At 37.0% G+C, this 15,639-nt stretch overlaps 1 protein-coding gene across 1 annotated transcript in view; it reads right to left on the bottom strand.

Moving 5' to 3' along the window:
- The window catches only part of LOC117351700 (pituitary homeobox 1-like), a 40,281-nt gene extending 34,405 nt beyond the window's left edge, over positions 1 to 5,876 (bottom strand). The window contains exons 1-2 of the mRNA XM_033927401.1: positions 5,794 to 5,876; positions 2,919 to 2,974 (exon numbers count right to left, since the gene is read on the bottom strand). Coding sequence (XP_033783292.1) covers positions 2,919 to 2,964 — 46 coding nt within the window. The 5' untranslated portion in view covers positions 2,965 to 2,974; positions 5,794 to 5,876. The remainder of the gene's footprint in view (positions 1 to 2,918; positions 2,975 to 5,793) is intronic.
- Positions 5,877 to 15,639: the final 9,763 nt, after the last annotated feature.

Below are 15,639 nucleotides of genomic sequence, written 5' to 3'. Positions count from 1 at the left end.
AAAATATGTTGCAATCTGGTAAGCATTTTCCTTGTTTCCAAATGCAAAACTCATAAGATGTTTAGCTGTTTGAAGTCAATATTATTGTATAATGTGCAAAGGTTGGTAAAGCTAAAGGCTCAATTAAGCTTAAAACTGGACGAGTTTGCAAAATCTTGGATAATAATTCCAATGCTTTTTTTTTTTTTTTTTTTTGACAATTACAAAATATACCCTAATGCTTGTTTACACAAAGATTATGACAGCTGGGGAAAGGGTTGGATTTGTTTTTATTTTGGGGGGTGGGGATTGCGGCAAGCAATACAATGATTCATTTCTTCCCTTTAAAAAATATAATAATGTCCATCTGTCATTATATAGTGGCAGTTGTACTTGCTTATACACCTATCAAAAAAAGTCATGTTTACTGTTATGAAAAAACAAACTGGTAAAGGAACACACTAGCTACTTCAAAAATCTTTTAACATTAGGTGGTGCTCAGATTCCGAGATGGAAGTGAAGAGTTCAGTATGGGGACCAAACCCCTATGAAAACTCTTATGGTATCTATCATTGCACCGTATGAAAAAGATGTTTTAAAGTGCTCACAGTATGAACTCATAATATGCTCAAAGTCCTTGGAAATACACAATTATTGTCCAATCTTTGTATAACTTCAATGTGGATTAACTTCCATATATGCAAATTTCAAAAAAAGGGGACTTAGCTGAAGAATACTGAAAGCATTGGTGATTGCTGGGTCCTGACGCGTTTCGCCTCCCTGGCTTCCTCAGAGAAGCCAGGGCGGCGAAACGCGTCAGGACCCAGCAATCACCAATGCTTTCAGTATTCTTCAGCTAAGTCCCCTTTTTTTGAAATTTGCATATATGGAAGTTAATCCACATTGAAGTTATACAAAGATTGGACAATAATTGTGTATTTCCAAGGACTTTGAGCATATTATGAGTTCATACTGTGAGCACTTTAAAACATCTTTTTCATACGGTGCAATGATAGATACCATAAGAGTTTTCATAGGGGTTTGGTCCCCATACTGAACTCTTCACTTCCATCTCAGAATCTGAGCACCACCTAATGTTAAAAGATTTTTGAAGTAGCTAGTGTGTTCCTTTACCAGTTTGTTTTTTGATACGGTTAATTTAGGAACTCTTTTGCTTTTTTGAATTTACCCAGTCGTTTATATTGGGATCCAGTACTGTTATGAAAAACCATATATTACACAGTATATCAAATATTTTGGCTTGAATTTTAAAGCGTACATAGTCCATGAAACCCTTTTTAAAGAAATACTGTATCACACCCTATATTTGCCACTGTCTCTGTGCTGGATGCCTGTCTTTGTTCAGAACTGAAAATGTCTCAAAGTCCCTCCTTGAGGGCCGCAATCCAGTCGAGTTTTCAGGATTTCCCCAATGAATATGCATGAGATCTATGTGCATGCATTGCTTTCAATGCATATTCACTGGGGAAATCCTGAAAACCCAACTGGATCGCGGCCCTCAAGGAGGGACTTTGAGATCCATGTGTTGGGTGATTCTACCCCATTTTTATGAGGGTCCACTCATAGAGTAAATTTGCTTACGCAAAACAGTTTTTTTTGCGGGGGGGGAGGGGATGGTAGAGCTGGGGTATACTGTTACTTATTCTATAGCACTACCAGATGTACCCAGAGCAATACACAGCAGCTAAGTGAAAGACCCTGCTCCAAGGAGCTTACACTCTATTCAAGACAAACAGGATAAATGGAGGATTAGTGAGTTACAATTATTATGGGAATAATTAAAACAACAGGGGTATACCACAGGTGATTTACCACCCTTTTCTGAAACCTTAGCGTGCTTTTAGCGCCAGTCACAACGGTAACAGCTACGACGCTCATAGAAAATCTATGAACGATGGAGCTATTACCGCTGCAGCCAGTGCTAAAAGGGGGGGGGGGTGTACGGGTGCACCCAGTTGGGTCTTTTAATTATTTTCTCTATCATGTAGAGTTTGTAAAGTTTTGCTCTATTCTGAACAATAAAATTAAATACCTAATCCTTGTTCTCTTGTTCCCCATCATACTGTTTCTCTCTTAGCGTTCAGGATTCTTTTCAAACAATATATTTCTCTAGATCCAGTGAAATAATATGCTATGTTTTCCAGTCTACCTGTTACATTGTTGACCATCACATATAAGTGAATTTAGGGCTCCTTTTACAAAAGTGCGCTAAGCGTTTTAGTTGTGCTAAACGCTAGTGTGTGCATGTTAGTCTCTGGACGCATTAGCGGTTAACGCATGCGTATATTTAGCGCGTGCTAAATGCATGGCGCACCTTAGTAAAACAGGGGGTTAGTTTAAATTGATGGGAAAATTCTGTTTTAACTTTAATTTAAGAAATCCAAAATGCTGTCTCTTTTTTTTCTCTAATTATTATTCAATTACTTAATTTTGCTAGTGATTATAAAAGCTTTATGGGTAAGGCTGTAAAGGCTTCTATAGCACAGAACAATGGAAACCCCCTACAGACTGCAGCAACCAGAAAATTAATTGAATGCAAGTCTATTGCTCTTCTAACCACATTATTCATCTTATCTGACCTGCGCTATCTTCTTTTATAAATATCAATTGGTTCTGAGAGCAAATACAGTGATTAGGTCACAGAGATAAGACCTGACACCTTCTTCCTAGCTGGACTGTAAGAATTGTACCTGGATTTATCACTGTGAGCCTAGTCAGAGAAATATTTTCTAAAGGAAGAATAGGTTCATAGAGCACATAAACTTACAGAGCAAACATCATAAATGCTAGCTTAGAATAGCAGATAACAGCTCATGTGAGTTGCCACAGAGCATTCGGACTACCTGCAATTACAGGTAGGAAGAAAAATGGTTCAGTCCATATTGTCTAATAACTCTATAGAAAGAGCTACATCTTACCGAAGTCCCCATAGGATGGTACATTCTTGAAAAGACTCAATTCCATAACAAACTTTCTGTAAACAATAAAATAGACTATAAATTAGCCTTTTTTGTTGTTGTTTAGCCACATATTTTTTTATATCAAAGAATATATTTTCATCTGGCAGTTTTCTAACACTATCCCCCCCCCCCCCCCTTTTTACGAATCTGCATTAGGCTTTTTTTTATTTTAAATCGCTGGCCACAGCGATATTAGCTCCAATGCTCATAGAATTCCTATGTGCGTTGGAGTTAATACCACCATGGCAAGCACTAAAAAAGCCTAAGCGGCTTTGTAAAAGTGTGTGTATGTGGGGGGGGGGGGTTATAATAATTAATTTTATAGAAGGACATTGTACAATAAAACTTGGGGACTTTTTTGGCTTGAAAAATTGGTTGAACTAAGTTTAGATATAGTACTTCTGAAACTAGAAGCTAGCATTTATAGATATTTATGGGTCAATCAGGGTTTTCCTGTTTGAGGTGAATTTTGCAAGTTACGTCTCTCTGGTAGCAAAAGCCAGTAATAAATCTTGATTAAATTCTGCAGGATGAAGGGCCGCTGAAAAGTTCTCAGCCCAACCAACAAAGTCGGGCAGTCTCCATCAAGGGTTATATATTTGCCTCCCCTTTTACTAAGCTGCGGTAAAGGTTTTTACCGCGGCCCAGGGCGCTAAATGTCCAACGCTCATAGGAATTCCATAGGCGTCAAAGCATCTAGCGTCCCGGGCCGTGGTAAAAACTTCTATCATGGCTTACTTAGTTCAGTGAGTTTTCACATTTTTCATTCCATTGGAAAAATACAGAACGGAAAAAAAGTGGAAAATTGCTGGACTAAGGGCTCCTTTTACTAAACCACAGAAAAGCTTCTTATCGCAAGCCAGCGAGATAAGTGCTCCAATGCTTCTTCTATTCCTATGAGCCGATCCACAATACGAAGCTCCTCTACAGTTTAGTAAAACCCAGCATAAGTGTTGGAACGGCCCAAATTTTGTTGGTTGAGCTGAGAACTTTTCAGCAGCCCCTCACATTGATCTATGAGAACAAAGACTGCTGGGGGTTTCAGAACCTAGTATTTAAAAAAAAAAACAGGGAGTAGCGTCAGTGATCCAGTTTACAAGCAACAAGTGATAATTAATTGTTAATGCTTTCCTTCATTATTTATGCATGACATCATCTCAACCAACTTGTCAAGCTACTGGAAAGCAAAATATGAGTTCGGGGGAGCACAAATGATTGGCAAGAATGGAATATTGTAATCAAAAACAATTTTAAATTTCTGCATGCTCGTAAGAACTAGGAAACCTAACCAATGAAAGAGCTTCAAAATTGGCTAGTCCACAGTTTGATTTTCTTGTCATACACGCGGAAACAAGAATCTACTAATACTAGATCTTACAGCATATGCAACATAAAGATTTCACCAATAAACTTAGCGATCCTTTTACGAAGCCGCATTAGCGGTTTAACGCGTGTAATAGGGCGTGCTAATTTGCCGGCCGCGCTAGCCACTACTGCCTCCTCTTGAGCAGGCGGTAGTTTTTCAGCTAGCGCGCGGGTTAGCGCGTGCTAAAAAAGCATGTGCGATAAAGCCGCTAGCGTGGCTTCGTAAAAGGAGCCCTTAGAATCTCTTAAATGTCTGTAGATGAAAAGAAATATCTACCTTTGAAGGAGTAACTTTTTGGAATTATTTTTCTATCAAAAGATTCAAACTTATTACACCCCTCCCCTGCAAATTTAAGGCAACAATTAAGCAGTTTACCTCTGCAAAATCTGTCCCAGTTCTTCTGTTGTGGTAGGTTTAAATTTGCTCCCATGGAGGCGTTGTTTCAGAAGACGGGATTCTTCAAGCTACATGTGATAATGTGAAGCTACAGCCATGCTATATACACATATTACACTCAAGAAACAATTTCAGCAAAACTGTTTTTATTTAAACCGTCCAGCGTGCAAAATGAGGTAAAACCCCCCCCCCCCCACCTTGGAATAATATTTTGTAACATATTTGTCAGTATTGACGAAGTGCAGGGCCCCTAAAGAATTTATAGATGGCATAAAGATCTCAACGTCTGCAATTTCAAGGCTAAGCCCAGCAATCAGTTCTGCAAATGAGAATGGCAAATTTGTCTGGAAAGCACATCGAATTTAGGAAACATACACTGTGCATGTATTCTTTTAGATTTGTTCATGTATTTTGCTCTGTCGCAGCAAATACTTTATTTTAAAACCAATAATAAAAAAAAAAGTCTTACACTAAAAGTAATTTGTATCAACCTTCTTCAAAAAAATAGATATACTAGAAATGGCTTTGACCTGAGATTTCTTAATTAAGAACAGATTCTCTCTTTCTTGACTTCCTAGAGCAATAATGATTGCAATTACACATTTCCTCGTTTTTTTTTAAAGCACTGTGAAATAGTTCAGAACAGTCCGTATAAATAAATTGAACTTCCAAAACCTTGAAAATTTCAATTTCTCTGGAAACAAGACATGGACTTTCTGAACTTGATCAGGAAGGTTAAGTGGTACGCATGCAATCCGAAAGGTCTTGTTCGAACACATGCAAAGTGTTTTAAAGAGGTTAAAGACACTAGTAACAAGTGTACCTGTTAGGGCTTTCAAAGCTTAGAGCGACTGTCTGGGAGGAACGACAGAAAAATCATTCAAATCCGTCAGATACAAGCAGAATTAGAGCACAGCTTGGGAAAAAACTTGCCTTGGCCATTCATTTCCTTGATTCTGTCCAAGTCCATCCTTTGCTGTTAAGGTTTCCTCAACAGAGCAGCAGGATTTGTACAGTGAAACGCTCCAAGACCCTCATAAAAAAAAGCAAGGAATCACACCTTCAACTTACCAGTATAATGAGAGGTGAGTTGTTAAGGCTGTCGGCGACCAGGTCTCATGCAATATACCGGATAGATCCTCCGGGAGCCTCAGTTATTCAATGGCGAGCTGAGCAATGCAGGGCACCGGTGGCTTTGGGCTTTCTCGTAGAGATTTTCGCCTGTTCCTGATGACGTCACTCGAATCCCAGCGTGCCGCACACTAGACAGAGAGAGAGCAGCCCCAGCCTGTTCTGCAATTATGCCACCGATTTGCTCTCCCCAACCAAGCTCTTTTGAAAGGTCGATGCGCTCAAGGCATGAAGAAATCCAAATTAGCAAAGATTTGACTCGAAGTCACAAATGGAACCATCTTTGGAAAATAAGATTTTTTCTAATCTTGCTAATATGAATCGCTTACTGCAATATGCAAAAAAAACAAAAACAATCAGTTCCAATTTATTTGTTTTACAAAATATTGATTTATGCAGGAGTGACAATGTCAAATGATCCTCTAGTTTGTCAAATATCCTGTTTTAAAAAATTCTATTTCACGCCCCTGTTGAACAGATCTACAGGTAATTGTGTCCATTCCCATTTGAGCTGTTCTCCTTTTAATCATTTACTTATCATTTACATCTTTAGTTAGAAATACAGTCAGCTCAAGAAAAAAATGTGTTAAAAAAAAGCTCTTCCGTGGTACATTATTTCATGAAAATCCCCTCTCAATCTATCTTGGATTTTTTTTTTTTTTTTTGGGGGGGGAGATACCTATTTCCTCTCAAAACGTCTATTCTAGAAGTAAACGTGGACACAGCATTAGTGTTATTTTATATTAACATACAACTATTAGCTAAAATGAAAAGTGTATTTTATATGCAATATCACTTAAAAAAGGTAAAAACTATATAAAGAAACCCCAAAGAAAATGTATCCCAAATCAACATACAAGTGTCTTGTTATTGTAGCCAGAGAGCTTTTTTTTTTTTTTTTTTTTTACAGCCTATTGATATTGACAGATAAATTGTTAACATTTTGAGCTCGTTTTTCCCGCTGGAGTTGATAATAAGATGCTAGCGTGGAATAACATGGGTTTTGCTTGGGGATTTCATAAAAGAATCCTTTGTGCTGCTAGGCTTAATCCTCGCGTTTCTCCAGTTAGCCGTTACCTTTTCTTCAAATCACGAAATAACAGGATACAGAGAGAAACTCCAAATTAAGATTTAATAGGCTGGGGGTATTTGGAGAGGGCAGTTGGAAACGGTTTGGTTTGATCAGATACAATGAGCTCTGGATCCCTTGGGGAAGGCAGCCAGGCGGTCAGCTTCCCTGGATCTCTTATTTTCCCCTATTACTTTCCATAATTAGAGCATTGGTGTGTAATCTCTCATAAATAATCTACTGTTATATCACAAGCCAGCATTGCAAATAACCCATGCGAAGGCAGGGCAAACATGACAGTTCAATTTCTCTGGATCCTTGTTTTGTTTTCCACTGATTGAAAAAGAAGAAATAAGTGAAGTTCTAATGGGTGGAGAAAAGCTATTCTGATTTTTGTTGAAAAAAAGTAAAAAAAAAAAAAAAAGCCTATAATTGTTCGATTAATATGCCAGTACAATCAGCATGTTTAAAAAGAACCCAACTGACGTCTATGCCTGATAACTTTTTTGCCGAATTAGAGTGTTTATTGTAATAGACTGCATTCTGACAGAATAAAAATACTGGAATAGAAATTGTGATTATGGCTGAAGGCTAGAAAAAGGCTTGTACAAAATACAGTAAATTTGAAAAAGCGAGTTTATTTGTGGCGGTATGTAAGGGGTTGATCTATCCATCTGTGCATCTATAAAGGTACGAGAGGCCGCTGAAAAATTCTCAGCCCAACCCAGAGAATTACATTAGTGATTTCTATTCCGTCTTTACCTTGCGGTTCAAGGCGGATTACATAAGAATTGTTATGATATTAAGAAGTATATAAGGAATAGTCTGAACATTTTCTAATTTGCTAAGGAGTAGATAGTATTGCGGAAGGAGTTTGGGACATGTCTGGGTGTGTTATATTGGTTTTATGTATTTTTTGAAGAGTAGGGATTTTTGTTTCTTTTTTGAAGATTTTGTAGGTTTTGAAGGTTTTGTAGAGAATGAGGAGCCTGTGAAAGTTATGTTATCCTACACTTTTCTTAACAATTTTCGTTTCATTTCATATCATTGAAACGAAAAGTGTGAAAAAAAGTGTGGAGTAGCTTGGAAGTTTCATGGCTCCACATCATTCTCTAAGAACTTTTCAGCGGCCCCTCTTATATGTCTAAGCATGTATACATCTCTATGTACACACACATAAACGTAAGTATATATATAATGCACACAACAGATGTACAAGACATAGACATATGTGTGCAGATATGTGATATACACACACATGCATTTATAATTCTATCTATCATATACAATATGCAATATATAATATATGCAGATATGTGATATACACATACATGCATATATAATTCTATCTATCTTATATCTATATATATATATACAAGAGAATTTTATATGCATGAAAAGATAGAATTATATATGCATGTGTGTGTATATCACATATCTGCATATATTATATATTGCATATTGTATATGTTTTGTATATATATATATATATATATATATATATACAACAAGATAATTTTAGATGCATGAAAAGATAGATAGAATTATATATGCATGTATGTGCATATCACATATCTGCATATATTATATATTGCATATTGTATATGTTGTATATATATATATATATATATATATATATATATATATATATACAACAAGAGAATTTTAGATGCATGAATAGATAGATAGAATTATATATGCATGTGTGTGTATATCATATGTGTGCACACATATGTCTATGTCTTGTACATCTGTTGTGTGCATTATTTTCACCCAACAAAAGAACTCAAAGCAATGAGCTCTTTTTGGAGAGGTGTAAATAAAAGATGATTTATATTTGTTTCTTCGTGCCAGACACCAGCTTTGCTTTTGACTTTTCAAATTATGTCTGCGGTTTCCATGCTAGCCAGTACTCAAATTTAGCAGTGATTTAAAAAAAAAAAAATCTCTAATTTCTCTTGAGGACTGAATATGTCTGTGGAAGCCAAGATGCCCAGAGCTTTAATAGAACTTCCCATGTCTGGATGCTGGAAGAGAGCGGCTAAGCCATCCTAAAACTGATGGCTTGACCCCCCCCCCCCTAACATTTTCCTTGGAAGACATTTGGAGGATGAGGGAAGAGGACAATTTAGCATAATCTGCTCTCTTGCAACATTGTAAGATTTTGTCCAATATCCCAGCCCTCTCTCGGTTATTTAAACATGTTAAAAGTAGAGAATATAATGCAATTAGCTAAGGGAAGAACTCAGGAGCAGTCCAGTAGCCACTTGACTTTTTCTTGAAATAGAAAAAAAATACATGGCATTCGCATGCTGGGTATTAGCTGGTTAGTCTCTAAGATAATATGAACTTTAGGGCTCTATTGTAGACTTCAGTTATCCAAACCCAGCTCCAAATATGATGCAGTCTATAATTTAGGACTGCACAAACTATACCTATGAAGCATTTAGTAAATAGGTTCTACGGAACAACAGAAAAGTGATGCAAACATAATCAAACCTTTGAAAGTAGCACTGCATCATAAATTAATGTGTGCTCTGTTAAGAGCTAAGCGGGTTTCCTCTTTGGCTGATTCTAACTGCTGCAGCCCAACAGCTGGTTTAAAGGTGCTTTGAAATTAAAGAGCAGAAAGCTGATTGTATTGAAAATCAATGTTTAATGATGTTATCATACAGTCTTCTTCAAAAAGATGTTTGTATTAGAAACGGACCAAAATTATAAATGAAAAGTGTTCCTTTTTTTTTTTTTCCCCAGTCTTCCAGCCTATGATGTTAGTGATCTAAGGAGTCCTCTTAAGAGATGATCATGCCGGAAGGGGACAAAAGACACAGAAAATAATAATTACAGTAAAGGTACCTAATTATTTAAAAGCTCAACGGCTCTGTATTGTCCTATAGAGTCAATGTCCGTTACGAATGCTTTTCTTGACACACCAAGGTCAGCATATGGCAGGGGTAGGGAACTCCGGTCCTCGAGAGCCGAATTCCAGTTGGGTTTTCAGGATTTCCCCAATAAATATGCATTGGAAGCAGTACATGCAAATAGATCTCATGCATATTCATTGGGGAAATCCTGAAAACCTGACTGGAATACGGCTCTCGAGGACCGGAGTTCCCTACCCCTGGCATATGAATCAGTGTTAAAATAACACAGAGGCGAAAAAACATTCCCGGCAGATCCTTAATAAAGCTGCTGGAAGGATTTAATTCTTCGTGAGGTAGGACTACTTAATGTACATTATTAGCTGGCAGGTCGGGTTATTATCCTGCAACCATAATCTCCCCAAAATTTAGGGTCATTCTAAGCAATCTGAACGCCATTTCCATTGTTTGTATAATTCATGATTAATAGCCACCCTCCTTTCCAAAACGTTCACCCCAAAATTTAAAAAGTTGTTAATACAGGAAAGTTATTGTATTTGTCAATATTTTAATTCCAAGCATGTGTAATAATAAAGATTATTATTTATGGGATTTATTAACCGTCTTTATGAAGAGATTCACCCAAGGCTTGTACAGCAGGCACAGTTTAACTTACAATTTTGATAACAGCATAACAATAGTAAAATCACTAAGGGCCCCTTTCACAAAGGTGCATTAGGGCCTTAACGCACATGCCACATTGCTGCGCGTGCTAGACCTTAATGCCAGCATTGAGCTGGCATTAGTTCTAGAAGCGTAGCGCGGGTTTATCGCGTGCTAAAATCCTGCGTGCGCTAAAAACGCTAGAGCGCCTTAGTAAAAGGAGCCCTAAGGGGCGCTAAATCCTAATGCGTACATTATATTCTAGGGACATGTTGGCATTTGGCGTTGGCATTTCACATGCTAAATGACGTGAACTAGAAATCAGCAAACTGAAAATAATAGGACTCCCATGAAACTGTATGAAAATATAGGCATTATAGCAGCCCTGAATAATACCGTGTCAGCATAATACTTATGAAATACCAATTAAGCAGGCCACATCCATTGGCAGAGCTGATTGCTGGTCTTAGCCTTGAAATTGCAGACCTTGAAATCTTTATACCTTCTACAAATTCTTTAGGGTCCCTGCACTTCGTCAGTGCTGACAAATATGTTACAAAATATTATTCCAAGGGGGTTACCTCATTTTGCACGCGGGATGGTTAGAACAAAAACAGTTTTGCTGAAATTTCAGCAGAGTTTCTTGAGTTAATATGTATATAGTCTGCCTGAAGCTGCAGAGAAACCCGTCTTGTGAAACAACACCTCCATGGGAGCAAATTTAAACCTACCACAACAGAAGAACTAAGACAGATTTTGCAGAGGTAAACTGCTTAATTGTTACATCAGATTTGCAGAGGAGGGGTGTAATAAGTTTGAATCCTTTGTATTACAATAATACCAAAAAGTTGCTCGTTGAAAGGTAGACGTTCCTTTTCATCTATAGACGTTTAACAGATTCTAAGTTTCTTGGTAAATTTTTATGTTGTTTATACTGTAACATCTAGTATTAGTAGGATTCTTGTTTCCGCGCATATGACAAGAAAATAAGACTGTGTTCTAGCCAATTTTGAGGCTTTTTCATTGGGTAGGTTTCCTAGTTATTGCGAGCATGCAGAAATGTAAAATTGTTTCTGATTACAATATTCTTGTCAGTCTCACCTTTTGCTTTCCAGTATCTTGACAAGTTGGTTTAAATGATGTCATGCATAAATAATAAAGGAAAACATTAACGTTTAATTATTATCAACTCTTGCTTGTAAACTGGATCACTAACTCTTCCCCGTTCCTTTTAAAATAATACATATAGGACCTGAAACGAAACGAAACAACTACATTTGCTCGCCATAATACACCCAGAAGTCTATGGGCTCCTTTTACGAAGGTGCGCTACATTGCCACGCACCTTTGAGCTTGCGTTAGTATTTTTCGTGTAGCGCAGGGTTAGTGTGCGCTAATCTTCAGCGCACATTAAAACCACTAGCGCACCTTAGTAAAAGGAGCCCTATGTTTTCGTACATCACTACTGCAATATTTAATAAACAAGCGTTGCAGGCTTTTGCTACCAGTTATAAATTACAAATTGCACCTCAGACAGGAAAACCCTGTTTGACCCTTAAATATCTGTAAATGCTAGCTTCTAATTTTAGAAGTACTACATCTAAACTTAATTCAACCCATTTTTTTATTTTTTTTTTTTTTGCAATTGTTTATTTATGACAAAAAACAGCACACCAAAACATCAGGAAAATACAAAAACAATATTTAAAGCCAAATAAGTCCCCCAAATGTTATTGTACAATGATCTTTTCTATAAAATGAATCTTATAGTGTTGGAAAACTGCCAGATGAAAATATATTCTTTGATATATAAAAATATGTGGCTAAACAACAACAAAAAAGGCTAATTTATAGTCTATTTTATTGTTTACAGAAAGTTTGTTATGGAATTGAGTCTTTTCAAGAATGTACCATCCTATGGGGACTTCGGTAAGGTGTAGCTCTTTCTATAGAGTTATTAGACAATATGGACTGAACCATTTTTCTTCCTACCTGTAATTGCAGGTAGTCCGAATGCTCTGTGGCAACTCACATGAGCTGTTATCTGCTATTCTAAGCTAGCATTTATGATGTTTGCTCTGTAAGTTTATGTGCTCTATGAACCTATTCTTCCTTTAGAAAATATTTCTCTGACTAGGCTCACAGTGATAAATCCAGGTACAATTCTTACAGTCGAGCTAGGAAGAAGGTGTCAGGTCTTATCTCTGTGACCTAATCACTGTATTTGCTCTCAGAACCAATTGATATTTATAAAAGAAGATAGCGCAGGTCAGATAAGATGAATAATGTGGTTAGAAGAGCAATAGACTTGCATTTAATTAATTTTCTGGTTGCTGCAGTCTGTAGGGGGTTTCCATTGTTCTGTGCTATAGAAGCCTTTACAGCCTTACCCATAAAGCTTTTATAATCACTAGCAAAATTAAGTAATTGAATAATAATTAGAGAGAAAAAAGAGACTATACTGGATCTTTTATTAAAGTTAGAATTGAATTATCCCATCGGTTTAAGCAAACCCACTCGCATCTGTGATAATTGTAATAATACAGACTAGAAAACGTTGCATATTATTTCACTAGATCTGCACAAATATATTGTTTTAAAAGAATCCTGAAAGCTATGAGAGAAACATTAAGATGGGGAACAAGTATTAGGTATTTAATTTTATTGCTCAGAATAGAGAAAAATATTACAAACTTTACATGACAGAGAAATGAATTAAAAGATCAGGACTGGGTGGACCCTTTACTCATCTGTTTAATACTCCTGCTGTTTTAGTCATTCCCATAATAAAAGTAACACCCTAATCCCTTATTCATCCTGTTTGTCTTGAAGGGTAAGTTTGAGGAGCAGGGTCTGTTTCTTAGCTTTATAGAAATAAGTGGTACTAAAGCCCCAGCCCCACCACATCCCCCCCCCCAAAAAAAAATAGGCAAATAATAAAAGTTGTAGTTTCCAGCAAGCAAATTTACTCTATAAACGAGGTGGAATCACCTAACATTTCATAGAGAGCCGCAAATTTAGGGGGTGATATTTCATTAAAAAGGTTTCATGGGCTGAGCTTTCAAATAAAAATATTTAATAGCATGCAAAATATACTGTTTTATACAACAGTAAATACGACTTCTTTTCTGAAAGGTTCTTATTGTCCAGCTCTGTTAATTTTATAAATCTGGTTTATTATATCTGTTCTATGTATTAATATTATTGTACACCGCCTAGAAGTCTGATTAGGTGGTATAAGAAATTTTAAATAAACTTGAAACTCAAAGAGACTGAGGTGGATATGAAACAATGTTAAAAAAACATAGAATTTCGTTTCAGCAAATTGGCTCTTAACGAAATAAGATAACACACTTTTCAGCTACAGCGGCAAAATAAGGCTCAGGATTTAGGAAGTTGGTTGGTTGGGCTGAGAACCTCTCAGCACCCCCTCATACGTGCAAGTACAGCGGCCACCATGTAATGATGGATGAACATTAATATTTTTTTTAGAGAGGAGAATTGAATTGTTCTATTGCCTGCTACAGAAAACAGCAATTCAAAATAAATAAATAAATAAAAACCCTTTCCCCAGCTGTCATAATCTTTGTGTAAAAGAGCCTTGGGGTATATTTTGTAATTGTCAAAAAAAAGCATTGGAATTATTATCCAAGATTTTGCAAACTCGTCCAGTTTTAAGCTTAATTGAGCCTTTAGCTTTACCAACCTTTGCACATTATACAATAATATTGACTTCAAACAGCTAAACATCTTATGAGTTTTGCATTTGGAAACAAGGAAAATGCTTACCAGATTGCAACATATTTTAGGTTAGATACTTCTATCTGCATAATTGCAAAGATACAGGTCTTCAGTTATTAGGAATTCTGGCTAAGTGCAGGTAGGTGGTCTTTGCACATTTATTTAACCAAACTGGGTTTTCTAGTTTGAACTTAACTACTTCACTAAGAGGCTTATGGTTGGAATGTCATTTGAATAAATAGCTTACCCAGGGGCACTTTGGCAAATCTAATTCTCAAAGTAAATGGGTCTTCCTATAGACATAGAATACAATGCTGGAACTAGTCAGTTGCCACCCATCTTATAGATTTAGGCCAATATATCTGTCTTAGAACAACATAGCCCAACCACCTATTTTTGGCACATAAGAAATGGAACACCTGAATGAATGTCAAAGGCCAAGTAACCAATTTGGACAACATCTTGGGAAAACAGAGCATCAGATCTGCAAGCCAGTTTATTACAACCATACTGAAATACTGCAGTGTTTACCTAAAAATGTAACTGAGTGCCCTTGGTATAGGCCCCAAAGTGATGAACTGGGCCAGGAATTGGTTGAGTTGAATGCGACAGAGGGTAATGGTCAATGGAGATCGCACGGAGGAAAGGGATGCTACCAGTGGTGTGCCTCAAGGTTTGGTTCTTGGGCCTGTTCTTTTTAACATTTTTGTATGTAATAGTGCTGAAGGACTGTCTGTTAAGATTTGCCTCTTTGTGGATGATTCCAAAATCTGCAATAGAGTAGACACCCCTGATGGTGTGGATAATATGAGGAAGGACTTAGTGAACTTTGAGAAATGGTCTGAATTTGGTAGCTACGATTTAACACTAAGAAATGCAAGGACTTCAAAAACCCGAGGGAACAGTATAAGGTGAAGAATTTCTATGTACAAAAGAGGAGCGGGACTTGGGTGTGATATTATGTAATGATCTTGAGGTTGCCATACAGTTTGAAAAGGCAAAGGCAAAAGCTAGAAGGATTCTAGGGTGCACAGGGAGAGGTATGGCAAGTAGGGAAAAGGAGGTATTGATGTCCCTGTATAAGACTCTAGTGAGACCTCATTTAGAATATTATATACAATTCTGGAGGCCGCACCTTCAAAAAGATATAAACAGAATTGAGTTGGCTCAGAGGAAGGCTACTAAAATGGTCAGAAAAACGCACTCCCCATTCATACCTCCCCCGATCAAGGAAGTAAAACAATCAAAACTACACGACGGCCTCCTAGCCACTCAAGCCGCAAGACTGGACAACCAGATCTCCAACCTTCTGACGACCACCCCAGACTACAAGACATTCAGAAAAGAAATAAAAACTATACATTTCAAGAAATTCCTGAAGCAGCCATAACATCACGTACTCTTAATAACTCTAAAATTGACAATTGATCTACTCTTTACTTCACTAGTAAC

This window comes from Geotrypetes seraphini, chromosome 18, assembly GCF_902459505.1.
Source record: "Geotrypetes seraphini chromosome 18, aGeoSer1.1, whole genome shotgun sequence".
NCBI lineage: Eukaryota > Metazoa > Chordata > Amphibia > Gymnophiona > Dermophiidae > Geotrypetes > Geotrypetes seraphini.
Note: the sequence above shows the minus strand (reverse complement) of the source record. Positions and strands in the feature narration are given on the sequence as shown.